Raw genomic sequence first — 19,509 nt, 5'->3', positions numbered from 1 at the left:
TTTTTACTTAAAAAATTAATTTTCAGCTTATCTCTAGTTATCTCTGTCTTAGTTAAGCTTAACATCTTACACCAGACAATGAGGAAGTGAGACTCCATGTGTCTGCCATTCTTCCTCTAAAATGTAGAATTCTAATTTTGTACAAGCATTTAAACATCGTCATTTAACTTTGAGCCTGCATCAGGCAATGGTGCAGAGGTAAGGAGTGCAAAGGGTGCTTAAATAAAAATAATCATAATAAATGATGTAATTATGTAACACTGTGTTAAACTGGGCTAAATGTATTAAAACAGTGTGCATAGATTCATCACAGATTAAGGAAAAGATATGTAAATGACTTAAAGTTTGTCCAAGTAAATAAACATACATAATCGTATTCGGGGCATAGTAGATGTTTGTGTAAAAGGGTTATTTCAATATGACATCCAGCTATGCATAGTAAAGTCAGCACATGCTCAGCACGTGCTGACTTTACAATAGACAGAGCTTCCAATAAGATTGCTGTGTAAAGACAAGAGGGGATTTTGCTTTCTGCAGCCTCATTGTCCAATAGCACCACTTTAGAGACAAAGACATACTGAGAAACGAGTGACTATGAGGAGGGCAGATTACATAAGTCCCTCACCTCACATGCCTGACTGTGTGACTGCAAAACGCCCAAGAGACTGAGAGATGGAGGAAGCAACGCAAGAGAGAGGAGAGGAGATGGGGGAAGCGGAGTAAATTGGAGAAAATTAAGTGTAAGAGGGGAGGGAAGAGGGATTTGAGAGAGAGAGAGAGAGAGAGAGAGAGAGAGAGAGAGAGAGAGAGAGAGAGAGAGAGAGAGATGGGGTGAGTAAGAAGGAGAATAAGAGAAAGGCTGATGAGAGGTTTATAAAAAGGAAAGTGAAGATGATGTAGAGGGCGTATGAAGTGGGCCTCTGTCATTCTATTTAACACCAGCCGCCTAGCTTCAAAGACGGGGAAAATAGACTATGGCTGCAGAGGGCTCAGAGACACAGCATGAAAACCAATCTTTCAGATACAACATTGCTTAAGAAAATGCTGACAATAATGACAAAATGTTTGAAACAAGTAAATTGGAAGGCAGATTGATGGCCCAATTCAAATTGCTTGGCCACAATGTGTCACAAATAATTTTTTTTTGTAATTGTTTACTAATTTTGGTAATTGCTGCAATTATCCTGCAGGGGGAAAAAATAATTAAATGATTAAACAGCATATAGTTTAGGCTTTTAAAGAAACCCACATTCCTCTTATATCCCTTATCCCTATAAGTGGTTTCATGCAGAAGATACTTGTGTCGTCAAAATAACACGAGCAAGGGCTGAAATTACATGTGAGCATAGTTCCTTTTCTGGAGAGATTTGGTTCATCCTCCACTGCCACACAGACAATTTTACAAATCCAAATCATTGGAGCTGCTGCGGATTAAGTGGCTTGCTCAAGGACACTTCAGAAAGAAAGATGCTTTTTTTAAATTCCTCTGGCTGAAAGGCAAACTCCCTACTGACTTATCCCCTCCAGTGGTGCAGTGTAACTGACACATTTATTCTATAAATAAATAAATATAAGTCACTGACTTAGAGAATGAAATAATAAATATTTGCTTTTTGTAATTTAAGAGTCCTTTTTTTTATTAAAGTGACTGATGCTTCTGTGTTGCTGATGAGGAGCACTCTTTATAAAGTGGCATTCATGTAAAAGTGTCTGGTGCTTATTTGATTCCAGCTAAACTTGCATTTTTAACTAAAGCTGTGCAGTCATGAAACGCTAGGACAGATTTATACAGGCAAGAGCAGCTGCAGAGAAAGTGGAGAGGACGAATCATAGGCAGGAAAAATCAGCGAAGAGAGCGCTGAAGGCAACAACACATGGGGAGGAGTCAGGGACGAGAACAGAGGGAATAAAAAAAGTAATAAGGATGGCAGAATTGAAGGGCAACTCCACTTCCTGTCGCAAATATGTTTAAGTAAAGGGGACATACTACTCTCTCAGTGCTGTGATTGGCAGCCAGGAGTCACCTTTAGAGCTGTTTTTCAGCTTCACCTTTCAAGTTCTTATTTTGCTGTGACATTTTACAGGTTTGTTTGAGAGGGTAAACAAAAGGTACAAAGTCAATACCCTCTGCTAACTAGAGTGTAAATCTTGCACGTGAAGTGAGATTAGCCTCATATTAGCCTTCTCTTGTTATCATTTTCAGTGACAATCAGCTGGGGAGTGTGATAGATAATCGAGGTAACGTCACTGGTCTTGAGTTTGCAAAGGATTTACTGAAGGTTACACTGCTGTCCAATCAATTAGAGCTTTGATTGTTTGTGAGCTTTTGAATGCCTCACATACTGCAACAGACAACTATGCAAAGTTACAGACCTAACCAGCAGATGTCCCTCTTGGCCTACAAAACAGACATGGCTACAAGTTTCAATGTGTATGTGGTAAGAAATCATAAAGAAAAACTTGAACTTAAAGCTGATACTTATGTTTAGGCTATTATACTGAAACTTTGGCCTAAGAAGGAGGTCCAGCTAAGATGTTCAGCTAATGAAAATATTTTGACCCTATTTGCATGGATAACAAAAGTGATTTATGTGATCCCTGGCTAAGTTAATAGATAGCATCACCCCACACAACAATGTACGGCCACCAGACTGTTCCTTTCCTTACAGCCTGTAATAATGGGCCATTATGAGCTCAGCACAGATTGACCTTAATGAAATTAGGCAGACCCCAGAAACTCATTCACACACAAACTAGAATACACACATTATCATGTCCTCTACACCTGAACGTAAACAGGTACACACAGAGAGGAAATAATATTACTTATACACAGATGTGGAGCAGTTAGATATTACCTTGTCACTCATGTACACTCATATCACAGCCCAGTCAGTCTTCATTTGGGTTTGGGAACAGTTTAATTTATGGGGATTGCTATTTAAACACATTTTGTTTGCATTGTAGAATAGAAATATTGATCAATCTATGTAAAACCTGTAATGGCTAATTTGTCTTATAGATGCATTTATTTCTACAAGCAGTCAAAGGATCTATGTCATTTGATCTTCATGCAGAGAAGAATTACCTCTGGCTGTTCGTAAACACAGCTGGCTACACTTGTCCACAACCTGGATGGTATTTCACACACACACACACACACGCACACACACACACACACACACACACACACACACACACACACACACACACACACACTCAGTCAAGACTGAGCACTATTTTTTTTTCATTGGGCCAAATACTGGCATAAGCCATATTGCATGTTTTGCATGCTTCCTGTTTGATTGTAAGTCTATCACATTCTTTAATATCAGAACTATTTGAAACGCTGGTGAGATGTGTGAAACTATGTGACATGTAGCAATGCTAGATCCACCAGCCTTTAGCTCCCATGCAGATAAACAAGCACATGTGTTGAATGTGTTTAAGCATTGTTACAGTCTGACTGCCGTGTTCTAATGTTCTAATCTATGGCCTGCAGGTGAACAGTGCAAGTGTTTGCATTGGGTTTTGAATGTGCATTGTTGCTGAATTTCTAGCCTGTTTCTCCCTAATGGAAATAGTTTGTGCAGTTGCAGTGTCGTTGCCCTTTTTGGCCATTGTGGAAGACAAGGTAAAAACTTTAAGAATCTGAAAGTACCAAGATAATTGTAATACTATTTTTCAGAAACACAATTCTATCAACTTCATTGGGATTGTATGAGGCACTCTTTTTATTTACAATATTATCTGCTGAAAAAAAAAAAAAAAAACCCTGTTCAGAGTGCACTGAGGTTTCTGCATGGTAACTAAATATTTGCGAGCCAGCTTGGAGAGTTGTGGGTATCTCAAACCTGTGGTTCTTCACCAAAGCAGTGGGGTATCAGTCTGCAGAGAGAGAAGTCTCACTCAAAAATGTGCTTTTCCTGAATTGCTTCTCTTTTACTTTTGCCAAAAAAAGATGACGTCTTTATTCACTGAGGCCAAGTGTGCATGCAATGGTCAAGTTACACTGAGAGCTCCGTCTGCTTGATAAAACTGCAAACTATTGGAGATAAAACAAAGTGCTGAGAGACTGATATGCCTATATATTAAATTTGAACAGCTCATTACAGTTTAAATGTGAACTCTCAGCCTCCGGTTTGAATAAAGGTTTGAATTCTAAATATAAAGTGACAGCATTGTCAGTCATGCAACGTCTACCTAATAAATGCTGCCTTCACAAGCTGACACTTCACACCTATTCACACTGACCAAGAGCTTGAAAACAGCTTTCACTGTTGGCGTTTTTCTTTCAGAGCTCGGCACATTTAAAGACTCTGAAGGTGTATACCCCTTCTCAGGTTGAAGTTCGGTCCTTTTAGAAAAGATCAGTGTCTCCCTTTACCCAGGGCAACCACACAAACAAGAGTGAGAGACCTTCAATGTTCAAGTCCACTTGTCCCCAAGGAGAGAGCACTCAGACAGAAGGAACTAAAGTGTGTGGGTCTGACATTGAACAGAAATCAATAGAACGTTAAATTCATTTTAGTACCTTTTTTTATTTATGGACAGTGCCCATAAATCATCATCACTGGTATGCCCGAAGACATAAACTGCTTTACATTTTCCAGTTGATTAATGAGCCATTAAGACGATTACACAAATGACAGAACATGAACATTTAATAATTAGAAATTATGAGTTTACTTTGTTTTATTCTTAATGAAAAAGTAAAAAGTTGTCCATTGCAGTTTGAGACAATACATTCAAGCAGCCAAGCTTTAATCGTATGATCACATTTATATTGCAGACAACCATCTATCTGTTGAAACACTACAATTGAGCATGGAAATGTTTGCGTAATAAAAAATAATCATGGCTCCATGGTTCACCTTTTTGGGTTCTATAGTTTGCTACCTCATCATCTTGTATCATCAGGAACGACTGGAACTGGATCAGTTGCTGTGTTCATAACACAATAGACTATTTTAATTCAATATCGTCTCCAAGTTCCAGTAAGCTTTTAAACCTCATCAGAAAACCACCTTTCAGACAAGGCTCTTCAAGCACAGTTTTAACATTTTGCAAATGTATTTTACATTGCAAATGCTGGGGTGAACATGCATGTGTGCTAATACATTTTTTTTCCTTGAAGTTTCATTTAATTTCAAAACCTTATTTATTCTTGAAAGGACACTGAGGTTTCCCTCATTTCCAATGCCGCGGAGATTACAAGCACAGTAAAAACAAGCAAAAAAACACAGCAAACAATAAGTGAAAACCCATTGTGATCCATTAAAAACAATTACAAATGGAGACACAGTGGTCTGAAATCGAATTCCTGAACTCTGGAAGAGAGGGAAGAGCTCTGATCCTAAGAGTTTGCTGGAGGGCGTTCCATGAGTTTGGGGCATCAAAAGAAAATGTAGATTTACAAAGATTAGTAAAAGCTTGAGGGACATTAAGAACGAGCCACTCAAAAGAACAAATTTCTGAAAGTGAAAGCCACAGTCATATCAGTTCAAACAAATCCTTCTATAGGGCTTTTGGTCATAAACCTGCTTTATCACCATCTCAGCAACATGTTGACTTTAAAAGTAATAGCTAACTCTTGACATAATTTACTTCCCAAAGATAAGTATGTTTGTTTTTGCTTGAGAAGCACCGTGTGACTTCACACTTCTTAATCACTCCATTTCGAACGCAGCAGTTAAGAGCACAACGTAACTTTTTTTAGCTTCCATTATCAAAACAGTTGCAGACCTTGTTGTGAAAAGCAGGACATTTTAGATATTGATACATTCAAACAGTCGTTTTAAAACTGCTATGAAACTAGCAGCCATAAACTTTCTGTTGGAGAGCCATTTACAACCCTACTTGACCCACACTTTCGTTTTCCTGTACTAGTTTTAAACTGTTCCTTCAAAATATGAAATGCAGCTTTTTTTCTAAGACCTGATATTTTGTTGTACGTGCTTCTTCCTTGGACTCGTCCCAGAGGAAATGCATATGACTCACCCAACAAAGAACATGATGTTTTTCAAAGCTGAGAAATCACTTAATCTCAACAGACTGTGGTGGCATAGAACCAAGGTAAACCAGTCAGGCACACATTGGCGTAGGTGGACATGCTGCCCTTAGACAGCTGGTAAGCTTTAAAATTGAAGAGGATGGCTATTCAGGTGTCAAATCAACTGAAATATGATTCAAAGATGGATGGAACCACAGACATTAATCTAACTTTATTCTTTAATGTCGGGCATGCTGAGTGAACCTATTGACTCTGCAGTGCTGTCAGCTGGAGTCCAGGACGACAGATTTTACTTCAGAGAAATAAACAGCAGGAAGACCCCTGCCACTGCTTGACACACTGTATAGGTTTGATCATAATAAATTGTGTGTTGTGATTGGTCGATTTCGGATGTTACCATGGTCCCTTATTACTGCTGTCTCTTGTTTACCTCCATCTAACTCCCACCTTCACCCCTCTCATATAAAAAAAAGCCTCCGCAAAGGAGCCCAAATAAAATAGCTATTATTTACAACTCAAAGTCTTCGTTTTTGTGCCGTTGTAGATTTCACTGGGTTCACAATATTTGCGCGCTGCAGTTGTACTTTGAATCACACTGTGAATCATATTGCGAATCATTATGCGCCATCTCCAATAGGTGGAAAGTATTTCCAGTATGCTGAGGAGGTCATTTTTATGGCTTCACTTGATGAGCGCATTGCATGTGGACTCCAAAGTCTGCTCAGCCAGAGCCGAGAGGGAGAGAGAGAGAGAGAGAGAGAGAGAGAGAGAGACTGAGAGAGACTGAGAGGGAGGGAGAATTTATAATTGTAGTTCCAACCAAGTCATTCATTCGTTTTCGGATTTTGAGCCGGTAGGCTATAACCCACAAACTGGAATTCACCGAACTTTCCAGGAAATCCACGTACATTATGTTACTGGTGAGTTTGTAACTGCTCTCTATCAGTAGACTACACAGACGCATATACTTCCATAATCTACTGTTTTTTTATGTAACTAATAAGTTATTGAAAGTTTGCAGGCGTGATCCTGTAGCGGCTCAACAGGTGGTTCTGCACGCTGGACTTAAAGCATTTCACATGCAAGCCATTATTCACACTGACGAATATATAGGCTATATCAGCTTTCAACTGGCAAAGTTAGACACGATTTTATTCTGTTCCTTCAATTTTGTAATGAAATCAGACAGGCAGCAGCGGTCATTACATGTAGCCTAATTGAATTGGACAATTAGCGTTGGTTGAATTTCCTGCCCTTTTCTGCTGCGATAAGAAGTGTGCTGCTCAAATATCAGAGCTGTTCCTCCACCTTTATCTTGTTTTTCCTTTTGCAAAAACGGGGGAGTAAGAGGCTCCTAAATATTTGTGGTTTGGAGGGAGTTCTACAAACACAGCGGCTATAAACAAATCTGAAACATGTAATCATTTGAGATTCAACGATGAAGCAGACAAATGGTCAGGAAGCCTATGAAAAAAATACGACCTGCTTTGTAATATTAGATTCGATTAAAATACTTTAAGTTGATTGATTATGATGATTTTCTGCATATGGGTTCAGTGTACATCCTGTTGCATTTAAAGGTGAACAATTCACTCTCAGTTTAGTTGTTTTACTCTAAATCATCAGTCCATTTATTAGGTTGCATCACTTGATATTTCTTATATGGTACTGAAAGTAAAGTGGCCTATCTTGCACATTTTATTAGCTGATTGAAATACCCTCAGTCTTAGTTGATATGATATGATTGCTCATAATGTATTCGATTCTGAAATGGGTATTGGCAAAGAGATTCAAACATTTTGGCTGATGAGGTGAAAAAAAACGTTGTTATTCATCCAACATTGCAGTCTTTTGGATATCATAACCATGCTGAAAATTAGAATTAGTCATCTTTCTGGGGATGGTATGATTCAAACCTTTTAGCTCACAGCTTTTTGTCTCCCCCTTACAGCAAAAAAAAAAGTGTGGCTGTTGTTTTTTTTTCTCCTTCTCGTCCTTTAATGAGTGTGTGTCATCAGTAAGCAGACAAATGTATGTCCAAAGAAGAATTATTTTCCAGTATCTATCTGATGACACAAGAACATTTAGTATTGGAAATGATTAATGTTTTATCATTAATGTTGTTTAATGTCCTCCTCTCTCTCTCAAATTTATATCAGGAGGATTTAGACGTCACATGTCACTGAAGAGCTACTTCAATGACAGGCTACTTAAAGCAGCGTAGAAAGACACTTCAACCAAGGCAGCGCTCAGTAGCAAAGTTTAACACCCAAAATGAAAATGAAACCATATGCAACCATGAAATACTAAATATGGACGTAAAATAATAGGCCGGTTGGTTTAAGGTTAGTTTAGCACATAAAAAAACCAACCTTATTGTGCACTATATACAGTTTGTTTATCAGTGCATGCATTGTTTCTGCTGGGTGTTGATCTATAATCAAACAAAAGATTTATTTACTTGATATTGTTAGCCTATATCAAGTAAAACGTTTTTGTTTTTCAAGAAGTGTTTTTTATTAATTTTATTTTGTAGGTTTAACTTCTTGCAAAAACATGATATTTTTTAATCAAGCTAACTCAGCATGTCCAAGTTATTGTTGTGAGGGAATAAAATGCATACATTGGATATGTTCTCATTTTCTGTCAGAGGAAAACAAATATCTACAAAATGATACATATGTTTGAGTTTGAGGGCCCTCAAAAGGTCAAATGATGTAATTTATTAGTCACAGAAAGACAAGTCCATAGCTATGTCTAGAAAAGCCCACTTGCCTCCATGGCAACAGGTTTATTTCAGACTATGCTCTTAAAAATCAATACCTCAAACAGTCTGGATATAAATGCTTTCCATCAGTAGCATATTGATATGTTTTAACCAGAGCGTTCTTGCTGTGATTTTCTGCTTTCCATCACACATGGTGCAGATTCTTAGACCTAGACTTGATCCAACAAGCGCAGCAGCAAACACTGTAAATGTGTCTCCTTTCCTCCAATCTCTCAGCTTGTCTGCTTCCGTGTCATTGATGAGAATTAGCCACACTCTCCTTATGTGAGTGTTAAAAAAAGCCAGCTGGACAGTGAAAGAGCAAAAGGGATTCTAGCTAATATATACTGTTTATTCATACCAAAGGAGTGAGTAATTACATGAAGTATTGGGTCTGACTGAGACTGCTCCTTTCCCTTTTTTAAACATTATTTGTCTTTGGCGTGCTTTCTGAAAGATCTCCAGACATGTTTTCAAACTTATGAAATGTTTTTTTTTTAAGTAATAGTTGCTGTCAAATATAGTCTTTTCGAAGGAGTTTAAGAAATTTGAAGGAATTCCTTTGAGTGAAACTTACTTTTCCACAAATGTATTACAAGAATATTTCATGTTTCAATTATATGTATTTTTATAACTTCTGCTCCACAACTTACCTCTTAGAAAAACACTTCTCTAAAAACCATAAACTTTGAGTATGTTGTATTTCATTTTCGTCTTTCCAGCCTCTTAATCTTTTGGCCCCCTCAAAGAAAAAATCTTTGGAGATGGCCTGACTCCTACAATAGAAATCATAGTACTTAAAGCACAGAACTGTAGCCTAGATAGTGGAGCTTAAACTTGGTAACAAGCTACAAAAGCAAATCAAAACAAAGATATGATTTGAACTTGTGAACTAATCTTAATTGTGTTTTTGTTTTCCAGGTATGACTTATTTGGGCTTTTGAAACACAATGATTCAAAAGACTACTTGGAACATCCCTCTTTCCAGTATTTAGAGGATTATTGATATAATTGAAGTCCACAACTTTTGTTCCATACATGAATTGTTCAATAGTGAAAAGACACTTTGTCCTGTAATTTTCCAAGATGTGACTATATCAAGAGGTGACCATTTCACCTACCGTGATGGAATCTGGTCTTTCACCATCAACAAACCCTTTACAACCAAAGACGAACAGCTACGTCAATGACAGCAATGGAAGCTGGAGTGGCCTGTTGGATGGCGACTTGGTGCGGATCAACCAGACTCTGAACTTCCATGACAGCTTCCAGAACGTACTGCTGGGGGTCTCTCTGGGATTTCTTTCCCTCCTCACAATTGTCATGAACCTGCTTGTTCTCTATGCAGTAAAAAAAGAAAAAACTCTCCACACTGTAGGAAACCTCTACATCGTCAGCCTGTCTGTGGCGGATCTTATCGTAGGGGCCACAGTTATGCCTCTTAACTTGATGTACTTGTTGGAAGACGAATGGAAGCTGGGACGGGCTGTCTGTCAGTTTTGGCTTATTATGGACTATGTGGCGAGCACAGCCTCCATTTTCAGTTTATTTATCTTGTGTTTGGACCGGTACCGCTCTGTCAGACAGCCGCTTAAATACCTCAAATATCGGACACGGCGAAAAGCCAGTGCTATGATTTCTGGAGCCTGGCTGCTGTCAATGATGTGGATTATTCCAATTTTAGGATGGAGGTCTTTCAGTCATGTGGAACTCAAACCAGAGGAAGAGAACAAGTGTGACACAGATTTCCGCTTCGTCACATGGTTTAAGGTTATTACTGCCATCTTCAACTTCTATATTCCTTCAATTCTGATGGTGTGGTTTTACACAAACATCTACTTGGCAGTAAGGCAACATCTGAGGGACAGGGAAAGAATCATTCATCCCACAGACTCGTTTGGAGAAAATGAAAATGGACGAAATGCTCTATCGCCAGTGAAAAATGTCTCTATATCGCCAAAGCAGGAATGTGCGGTTCCAATGAAACTTTCTAAGAGACAACGCTTATTGGACCAGAACACTCTTGATCAGGTTTATTCCCTGGATGAGTCAGAAAAAACAAAAACTGCCTTGTCCAGATCTCACAGAAAAATTGGTGTTAAGTGCCCCAAACGACTGCGAGTGGCAAAAAGGTGCTCGCTGTCTCCTGAGGAGAAGCAACAAGACGATGACATAACTCCAAGTCAACCTTTGGCACAACAGGAAGTTAACTGCTCACAGGGAAATAATGAGAACAAACTTCAAGCCTCTTTAAACGAATGTCATGTCACAGTACCAAACTCAGTTAGTGGTGTCTGTGATGTTGGCCAGGTGTCAGACATGCAGAGATTAACATCTACACTCTACAACAACTTTGACTCCAGTGGCACACTGCCCTGGACTGAGGGAGGGGTCAAAGAAGAAGAACAGGACACAAATAATGCAGTGACACTAAGACAGACATGGCAAAGGTTCATTAATCAATCACGCCAGCGAATCCAAAGCCTGAGGATCCATAAGGAGCATAAGGCAGCCAAGCAGCTGGGTTTTATAATTGCTGCTTTCTTGCTGTGTTGGATACCGTACTTCATAGCTTTCATGGTCATGGCATTCTGCAAAGAGTGTGTGCACCATGACCTTCACATGTTCACAATATGGCTAGGTTATATGAACTCCACTCTCAACCCGTTTATTTACCCGCTCTGCAATGGGAACTTCAAACGAGTCTTCAAAAATATTCTCAGAATTAATTTGTGACATTAGGAAATAGACAGCAAGTTCCCAAATGACACTGAGCCAAATTTAAACTGCCTTGCAAGGGTAAGCCTTTGGAGTTTTTATAAAACTGTGAATGAGCTGTGATCATTTATTGTTTCTGTATTGTGGAAATCCAAAATCAAGGCAACAGCTGAGTATAATGGCTTAATCTATTGTTATTTATTCTATATTCTATATGCAATGCTGATGGTAAGCTCATGTGTGAACGATGGGAAATCTTTCTTTGAAAAAATGACGATGAATAATTGTAATTGTCAAAACGGGAAAAAGGCACAAAAGTCTTGGCTCTGCAAGAAATGGTGAAAACTTGTAAAATTCAAAATCATGTTGAACGTCTTTTTGTTATTTTTTGTATGCACTGGTGCAATACTCTGAGCTGTTGTATTTGTCACATTGTTGCTTTATCACCAAGTTGTCCTTTTTATATCACTGTAAAAAAAACAGAAAAATGCAGAGCTGTTACCCAAAGTATGCTTAGAGCATTGGATTTAAAAAAAAAAACTTAATTATTTCACTCTTACCATGAAAGCTTTTTAACATGCAAGTTTTCATTATGTTTTGCCACAGTAAAACTAACATCTTGACAAATAAATCTACTGGTCTCCTTTGATTTGTGTTTCTTTTTATGCTCTGACCTTTATTACATAGCAACCACCCAAATCTCTCAAACTACTGAAGTCAAATCTGCACTTTTAGGAACAAAAGCTTTCCCCATTCATCTTTTCTGTGATTAAATGCAGCTCCACATTTTTTGTCAATAGCTAAATGGAACCAAAATCATTCCACAATTATGTTGAGAGGCAGCAACACAGAAAGTCCTGGTTTTGTATTGATTAAACATTTGGAACAAAAACACTAAGTCCATCAATCACCCTCTATGGACTAAATATGACAGCTTAATTATGTCCCATTATAAAAGGTAATGCCAATAATCCTATTCAGAATTATAAATCAAATAGGTTTCCATTTAATGTTCACCATCCAAACTCCACAAAAAAGTGTCAGATTAAAAAAAATGCTTTGTAATGTCTATTAAACTACATGTCCTCCAATTGAGATAGTTATACAGTGAACCTGGAAGGCCATTAAAAAAAGACCTGGGTCTGTAATTTGAGAAAAAAAAGGCATTACAATCTTAACCATCCTAAAAGCTCCCTTCAGGGTCTTTAGATTTGAAATGTATTTTAGTTTAATGAAAGACACAAATTACATAACTTATACAACTTTTTCCCCCTAGTTTTCAAAGATTAAGAAAAGACTTGAACCTTTTTTTACCTGAAAAAATGTTGTATTACTGTTTTAAAAAATTGTAAACATGGAATACATTTTAAAGGATTTTTTTTTATCAGGTGAATAACAATGTCTAGAATAGATCTATTAAACATTTAACTTCCATGACTCCCAACAAATTCTAAATCGAAAATAATTATACTGATTCCTTGTTTCCAGTAAACCATGAGGTGTTGAGTCAGACAAATCAAACAAATGAGAGGGGGAAGACACTGAGCTGGAAGATGTAATAAAGGGAACAGAAGCACGAATGCATGGCGTCATCTACAGTGTGCATCACTGTTAACTAAATTGAGTCAATGTGAGGCTGGTATTCATGTTTCAGACGTTTTCCACAGACTGAAGCAGACCAAAAAGGTGCCTCATCTTCATCTTTATAGTATGACATTTATTTTGTCTCATAATGTTTTCAATAAGTGATTCTACTTTTATGTAAATCATATTAACTTTTCAGCAAAAAATATAAAGTTTTATTGGGAAAATCCACAATAAATTCTCGCCATTGTTTGGTCTCTTATTAGAATCTGAATTAGCATTATTGGCCAGGTATGTTTAACACAAGGAATTTCACTTTGGTAAACTGTGCTCTCTTTGTACAATGTATCATTAAGTATTAGCTAAACATATAAACAAGTAATTAAAGACGAATATGTGATACGAGATAATACGAGATAATAGTGCTGTGGTAAGTATAGTTATCAAAGGCAACATAGAGCTAAGGCAGGTATACAGCTCTTATTTATTGCTGTGGAAGTTTCAGTTTATTTAAAAACCCAACTGCTGAAAGGACGAACGGCAGGTATCTGTTCGATTTGGTCTTCTTACTCTCCATGAACCTCCTCCCTGTTAGCCGAAGTCTAAACTCACTGCATGCAGGGGGTGCTGAGGTGTCTTCCAAGATGGCATTTACCTTTTGAGTAGCTCTTACATAAGTTAAGTTAAGTTAAGTTCTTTATGTTCATTCAACAATATTGAATTGCTTTTTTTTTGTTAGTGTTCTTGAGGTTACCGAACCTGTGTGATTATAAACTTTTAATTTCAAGGATTTGCTGCATACAGTATATGTGGCTGCATTAAACTTTTGTCAGCCCTGTATGGTGTAATACACAAACCCTGTTGTAGCCAAGCTTGAGTCTGCTTCTGTGCACACAGCACACTTCTAATGGCATGTTCATTGTTTCACAAGAGGCTGAACACATAGCGCTAATGGTTTTGTTATATGAAAAGACATTTCTGTCACTTTTATAAAAAGCCTTTCTTTTTAATAAAGATGCCCAATGTGAACACAGTAAAAAAAAACAATTAAAGTTTGGAAATGGATGATGACAAAGGCCCTTTTTTGCCAAATAGGAAGATATGATCGTATTATACAACCAGACTCTGTTAATAATTCAATCTGAGTGGCGCTTATTAAATTACCAAACAAATCTGCAAGTGATCTGCTATCCAAAAAAACCTGATGTACTACCACTCCAAGCACCCAGGGCCAGTGGTTAATCCAGCCAGTGACACTGTCCTCTTTTAGAACATTAACTTCAGTTTATTTATGTTGCCCAAAATATAATATTTTGTATCAAAGTATTTCTATCAAACACACTAAACAGTCCCCCACTGATTTGATGTGAGTCCAGGCTATCCCCAAGAATTTCTCACAAAATTATTTGAAATGCAAATACTGAGTTTTGAAATATATACAGAATAATGGTGAAGTAAAACATAAACCATATAACTTGGGATATGACGTCATCTTCTTTGTCTTCTCGTCGTCCTCTTTTTTCTTTAAATGTATTGCTTTACAGCATTAACTGCCTTTTGAGGCCTGCATGTTGTATCTTTCTTATTCCTTGTATTTGCATTAATACTATTTTTAAGCACTATACTGCTTCGTCTAAGTACTTAAACATGTTTTAGAGGTGATAATACAGTTTTTCAGAGGGGACTCCACACGTTTGAAAGCAGGTAGTATATGAACACCAGGTTGATTTGCACCTATTTTGTAGATTTAAAAATATGTCGCTAACATGATATGTAGATGTAATGTGATCATACAGATATAAGAGGAAGTGAACCTCCAGGCACATTTAACTGAGGCATGGACAAGAATTTAAATCACTGCACAAATGTTCAACCAAGATGGTTTTTAAATAATCAACCTTCATTCAATCATACAAAATGAAGAGTAATTAAAACATAACAAAGATAAGTGTGAAGACACTGATTATCAACTATTCAATTAACATTTTTTCTTCATCGAAGCAGATGAAGGAATCATTCAATACGTCTTATTTGAAGTGCAAAGACTACAACTGAATTCAAATTTAAAAAATTAGATTAAATTAAGAATTAGAATCTGACCTTTCCAGAACGACTAACCCAACCTCACATATAATGCACCATTAACCGTGCTCACACTCACAAACTCCTGAAAGTCACTATTTCTTTTGAAATAATTGATCACCGACCACTCCAAACCTTCAAGCCTCCATAGCCACCACCTGCAAAGCATGGACCACGGCTGGTGTCACTCAATCACCCATCACCCTCCTCTTCTCTGCCCACAGCTGCAGCAACATAAGCTACATAAAACGTGCATCAGATGAGTTATTTTCCCATAGCCTCCCTTAACCCTTAAATGAGCAGACACAAATTAATGTATTGTAAATTAACATATACATATAACATATAGACTCTTTGCATATACAAATATTATTTAATTAAAATGATCATCTATGCACTCTATAATGTAAATACTGTAAAAGACAGCAACCTCATGTTCACTTCATCATCCTTTACACTACTCACTATTGCAATGTTATATTATTTAGTCTTGTACACATTAGTCTTTAATTACTTACTTAGTTCTTCTTAATCATTGTTAAATATTGTCACATAAACTAACCGAAAAAATACAAGCAGCAGGGTTGCCAGAGGAAAATTTTCCAGTTTTATTTTTACTGTGGTCTAGACTTAAGTTTTTACGAAATATTGTTTAAACGCAATCACATTTCAGTAAAGTATAAGGGTAAATGTGTTAATTACAACAATCCCTATATCTTACACCTACCCTTGATAAGTTATTTTAATTTCATATTCTGAAAATGATGGATACAGACAGTCTAATTACTAGCCATATTTAGCCATAAAAACATCATTTGAACAATAAATATGTAATTGAACATTTATTTTACAAAGTGCAAAAATGAACCACATGCCGTCATGGTTGATAAAAACAAACAGGTTTTTCAATCGAAGTTTGAAATACAACAGAACATGTGCCAATGAGTATATTTTGATGCATTATAAACTTTATTTACTTAATTTTTTTAGTCCATATATCCAGCTGCCACATAAGACATTACTATATTTAAATGATACCATTCTAATGATCAAAAACGTCAGACCCCTGCAGCTAAATAATGTTTTAGTATAATAAAGGTTAATGTAGCTATGGACTTTTGTGATAATAGAACATATATGATAGAAAGCTATAATGACATCCTTATCAATATCATTTTTTGCTTTTTTGTAATAGTTCAGTACAACACACAATTACCCCCAACACAAGCGACCAGACAGTGTATTCGAGAAACAAAAAGCAAAGATAAAATATAATAATGAAAAGATAACAAATCACAAAATGTTCATATTTTATTATTATTAAAGTCAGACAAAAGTAACAAGAATCAATTAAAAACAGTTAATTTCTCGATGACAATAATATTCTACTGTTAATTATAGTAAGCTTTTTCATATATTTCTTAAATACATGATGGAGAGTCCTTCACATGTACAGTATGTACAAAGCAACATGAAATCAACCATCTTTGAAAAAACAAAACAGACATCATAATCAAGGCACTGATACATTGAGTTCAATGTTTTGTCCTTTTCCCAACACCCATAACTTTGTTGTTATTAAGATTAAAACATATCCAATAAAATAGAGGGTGTCAGCATTGAAGCTGTGGTCTTCTTGCATTTGTGAACCTGAACTAAACATTGTGCTTTAGTTCATAGCCGAGTAATTTACAGACGGTCCCTAACTCTATGTTGCTATTAGGGAACCGGTTAAACACAATGTCAGATTTTCCGGTGACCATACCGATGAAAATCAGATCCTAGGTTTATTATTATATTTTCTGTTTAGTTGACGTGTTCCTGTCTGAATTAAAATTACGTTTTCTTAGTGACTTAAACAACTTTAACGCGCCGGGTGCGGATGTAAAGAAACCTGATCTACTTCACGTCTTGGTGTCTCTTAACACTTAAACACCGGATCTGTGAAGTCCGACATGAAAAGAAACGGGACGTATAAGGTTTTGTCAGTTTTCTCATGCTTCGTCGTTTGCGCTTTCCTCTTCACATTTTGGTACTTTATAGTATACTCAATGTTACATTCACCATAGGGCGTAGAAATAGACATTTGTAGCAGCTTGCTAAGCTAACAGTGCTGGCTATTTACCCACACTGCACTGCTCTGTTGACAAGCCTCGTGATCATATGATCCACTGGACCAGGAAGTGAAGAAGAGCTGGTGAGTGCACAATGCTCAGCTTGCAATTATTAATGCTTTTTTTTCTTCGTGCATTTGCTTTCATGTATCACAACTCGAACTCATGTTATTGCAAACACAATAAAGACCTTATGTTCGACGTGATTTCTCTGAAATGCGAGGTGTGTGTAAGATGTTGCTTTCACAATAGGCTGTAAACTCTCTGCAGTGACTATAGTGACTATTTTTCATTGCTTTATTATGAAGTGACACAGAACTGGATATACAGCTCATAGTCTATGAAATTAAGCATGATATTCATAATAATGCAATAGAATAAACGTTTTTTATTTTCTTTTTTTAATAAAATGGTTGGCATATTCTTTTTCATCTTAAATATGTGAAAGACAATGACACTGATAGTTGATACTTTTTACACTATGACTTTGAAAATGTGTATTTGAATTGTTATTTTTTCTGTCACAGTCACAAGATCAAAAGTATTCGCTTATTAAATTCTCCCCATTAAGCAGAAATGCAAGGGACAACATAAACAAATACATTTAATACATCCTCAACTTTTCTGTGAGAGCTTAATAATTTGAACTTTATGTTTAATCAGTCAGAAGCAAAAAGTAGAGAATTTCTTTTAAAGGGATCTTGTAAATCAGAGAGCCTGCAGACCTTTTTGAAACATATTGTGTCTTTTCGCAGCTCGTATTTGGCTGCCCAGTCTGTTAGTGAAGTTGGGATGGCGTCTGGCACGAGTGAAGCAGCGTCCTCCACGGCAGACCTGCAGCTGCAGTTTGCTCCCTTCAGTAGCGCTCTCGAGGCCGGATTCTGGCATCAGCTCACTCAGAAGAAGCTCGACGACTACAGACTAGATGAGAGCCCCAAATGTATCAAAGGATATTACTACAATGGTGAGTGGGGAGATGGTTCATTACATTACAGCAGTGAGTTATGCAGTTACTTTTGTCTGATTTCTTTTCTTTTTTTATTATATATTGTATGCCATTTTACAACATTATTTCAGTGTTTCACTATGGAAGCTCACCACAAAAGAACAATTGTTAACCGTTTAATTTAAATGTCTGTCCTATAGGTGACCCACTTAGCTTGCCCACACGTCTGACGCTGGAGTTCAGTGCATTTGAAGTGTAAGTACAGTATGATGAAGTGTAAGACACACATTATATATAAACCTTATAGAGGGTATGCATTGATGTCACTCCTGACCCCCCCCCCCCCCCACACACACACACACACACGCTGCTTTCAGTATGAGAAACTGCGCAAACTAGAGTAAAACAGACATATATCTGCTTAATTTTAGTACACTTGGACTCAACAGAGATCCTAAGTATTCACAGTGGACTGTGGATATTTATATTTGGTCAGAAATCGGGTTTCAAATGGTTTCAAAGCTATGGCATTAATCTACACAGAGCAGAGCATGAAGACACACGTGAGCCTGGTTAGATCAGTGATGGAGGACAAACTGAATACATTTTGTTCGTTCAGATGTTTCTATGTGTCCACCGTGACGCCATGTGCAGGCTCCTCTATAGTAAGCCAAACTTTCTCCGTCATCACATCCAACTTAGAATCCATCTTAAATGTTATGCTACGAGCAGAAACAGAGTTTGACTCTTTCCATTCTCATGTTGACTGAGAAGGATTTAACAGGATTAATTCAAGCAAGAAATGCACTGCAAGTTCAAGTTTGAGTGGAAATGACATTCAAGTCAGACTGTACACATTCATCAATGGAGTTGGTGAGAAACTTGGTACTTTATTGTTCTACAAAACAATGATCATTCTGCATGTTCATGATAGAAGAACAATAGCTGTTTCAGTTACAGTTTAATATAAAAAATAAAAAAAAAACCCCACATTTATGTCGAGTGAACCAGCAGGTTGCTTTGCAGCCCTCTGAAGTCCGTACTCACATTTTGTTTTCATACAGTTTTTAAATAAAGTTGTGATTGTCTCTTCGCTGTTAGTGATGGTCCCACACCAGCCCGTTGCTGTTCAGCTCTCGGAACTTTGTACAACACCAACACGCTCGATGCCTTTAAGACCACCGACAAGAAGGCTCTGCTGGAGAAAGAGGGAAAGGAGGTAAAGCTCTCCAGTCCCACAAGACTTCACTTCTGATGGGGATTTTCACTGAAATAATAGAAGTCT

The 19,509-nt window shown here is 37.2% G+C and overlaps 2 protein-coding genes across 3 annotated transcripts in view; both read left to right on the top strand.

Moving 5' to 3' along the window:
- Nucleotides 1-6,830: 6,830 nt before the first annotated feature.
- hrh1 (histamine receptor H1) lies at nt 6,831-12,129 on the top strand. The gene is made up of 2 exons (XM_079340705.1): nt 6,831-6,933; nt 9,702-12,129. The coding sequence occupies exon 2, from the start codon at nt 9,906-9,908 to the stop codon at nt 11,514-11,516; it is 1,611 nt and encodes a 536-aa protein (XP_079196831.1). The 5' UTR covers nt 6,831-6,933; nt 9,702-9,905; the 3' UTR covers nt 11,517-12,129.
- Nucleotides 12,130-16,836: 4,707 nt separating this feature from the next.
- atg7 (ATG7 autophagy related 7 homolog) overlaps nt 16,837-19,509 on the top strand; it is a 52,833-nt gene continuing 50,160 nt past the window's right edge. The window contains exons 1-4 of one of the 2 annotated variants that reach the window (XM_079342118.1): nt 16,837-17,361; nt 18,053-18,242; nt 18,425-18,479; nt 19,326-19,443. In XM_079342118.1, coding sequence (XP_079198244.1) covers nt 18,071-18,242; nt 18,425-18,479; nt 19,326-19,443 — 345 coding nt within the window. In that variant the 5' untranslated portion in view covers nt 16,837-17,361; nt 18,053-18,070. Of the gene's footprint in view, nt 17,362-18,033; nt 18,243-18,424; nt 18,480-19,325; nt 19,444-19,509 lie in introns of both variants that reach the window. The other variant, XM_079342117.1, reaches the window with a different exon arrangement.

The sequence above is a fragment of the Symphodus melops genome (assembly GCF_947650265.1).
Source record: "Symphodus melops genome assembly, chromosome: 4".
In the NCBI taxonomy this organism is placed as follows: domain Eukaryota; kingdom Metazoa; phylum Chordata; class Actinopteri; order Labriformes; family Labridae; genus Symphodus; species Symphodus melops.
The sequence above is the reverse complement of the archived record's forward strand: the minus strand, read 5'-3'. Positions and strand labels throughout refer to the sequence as shown.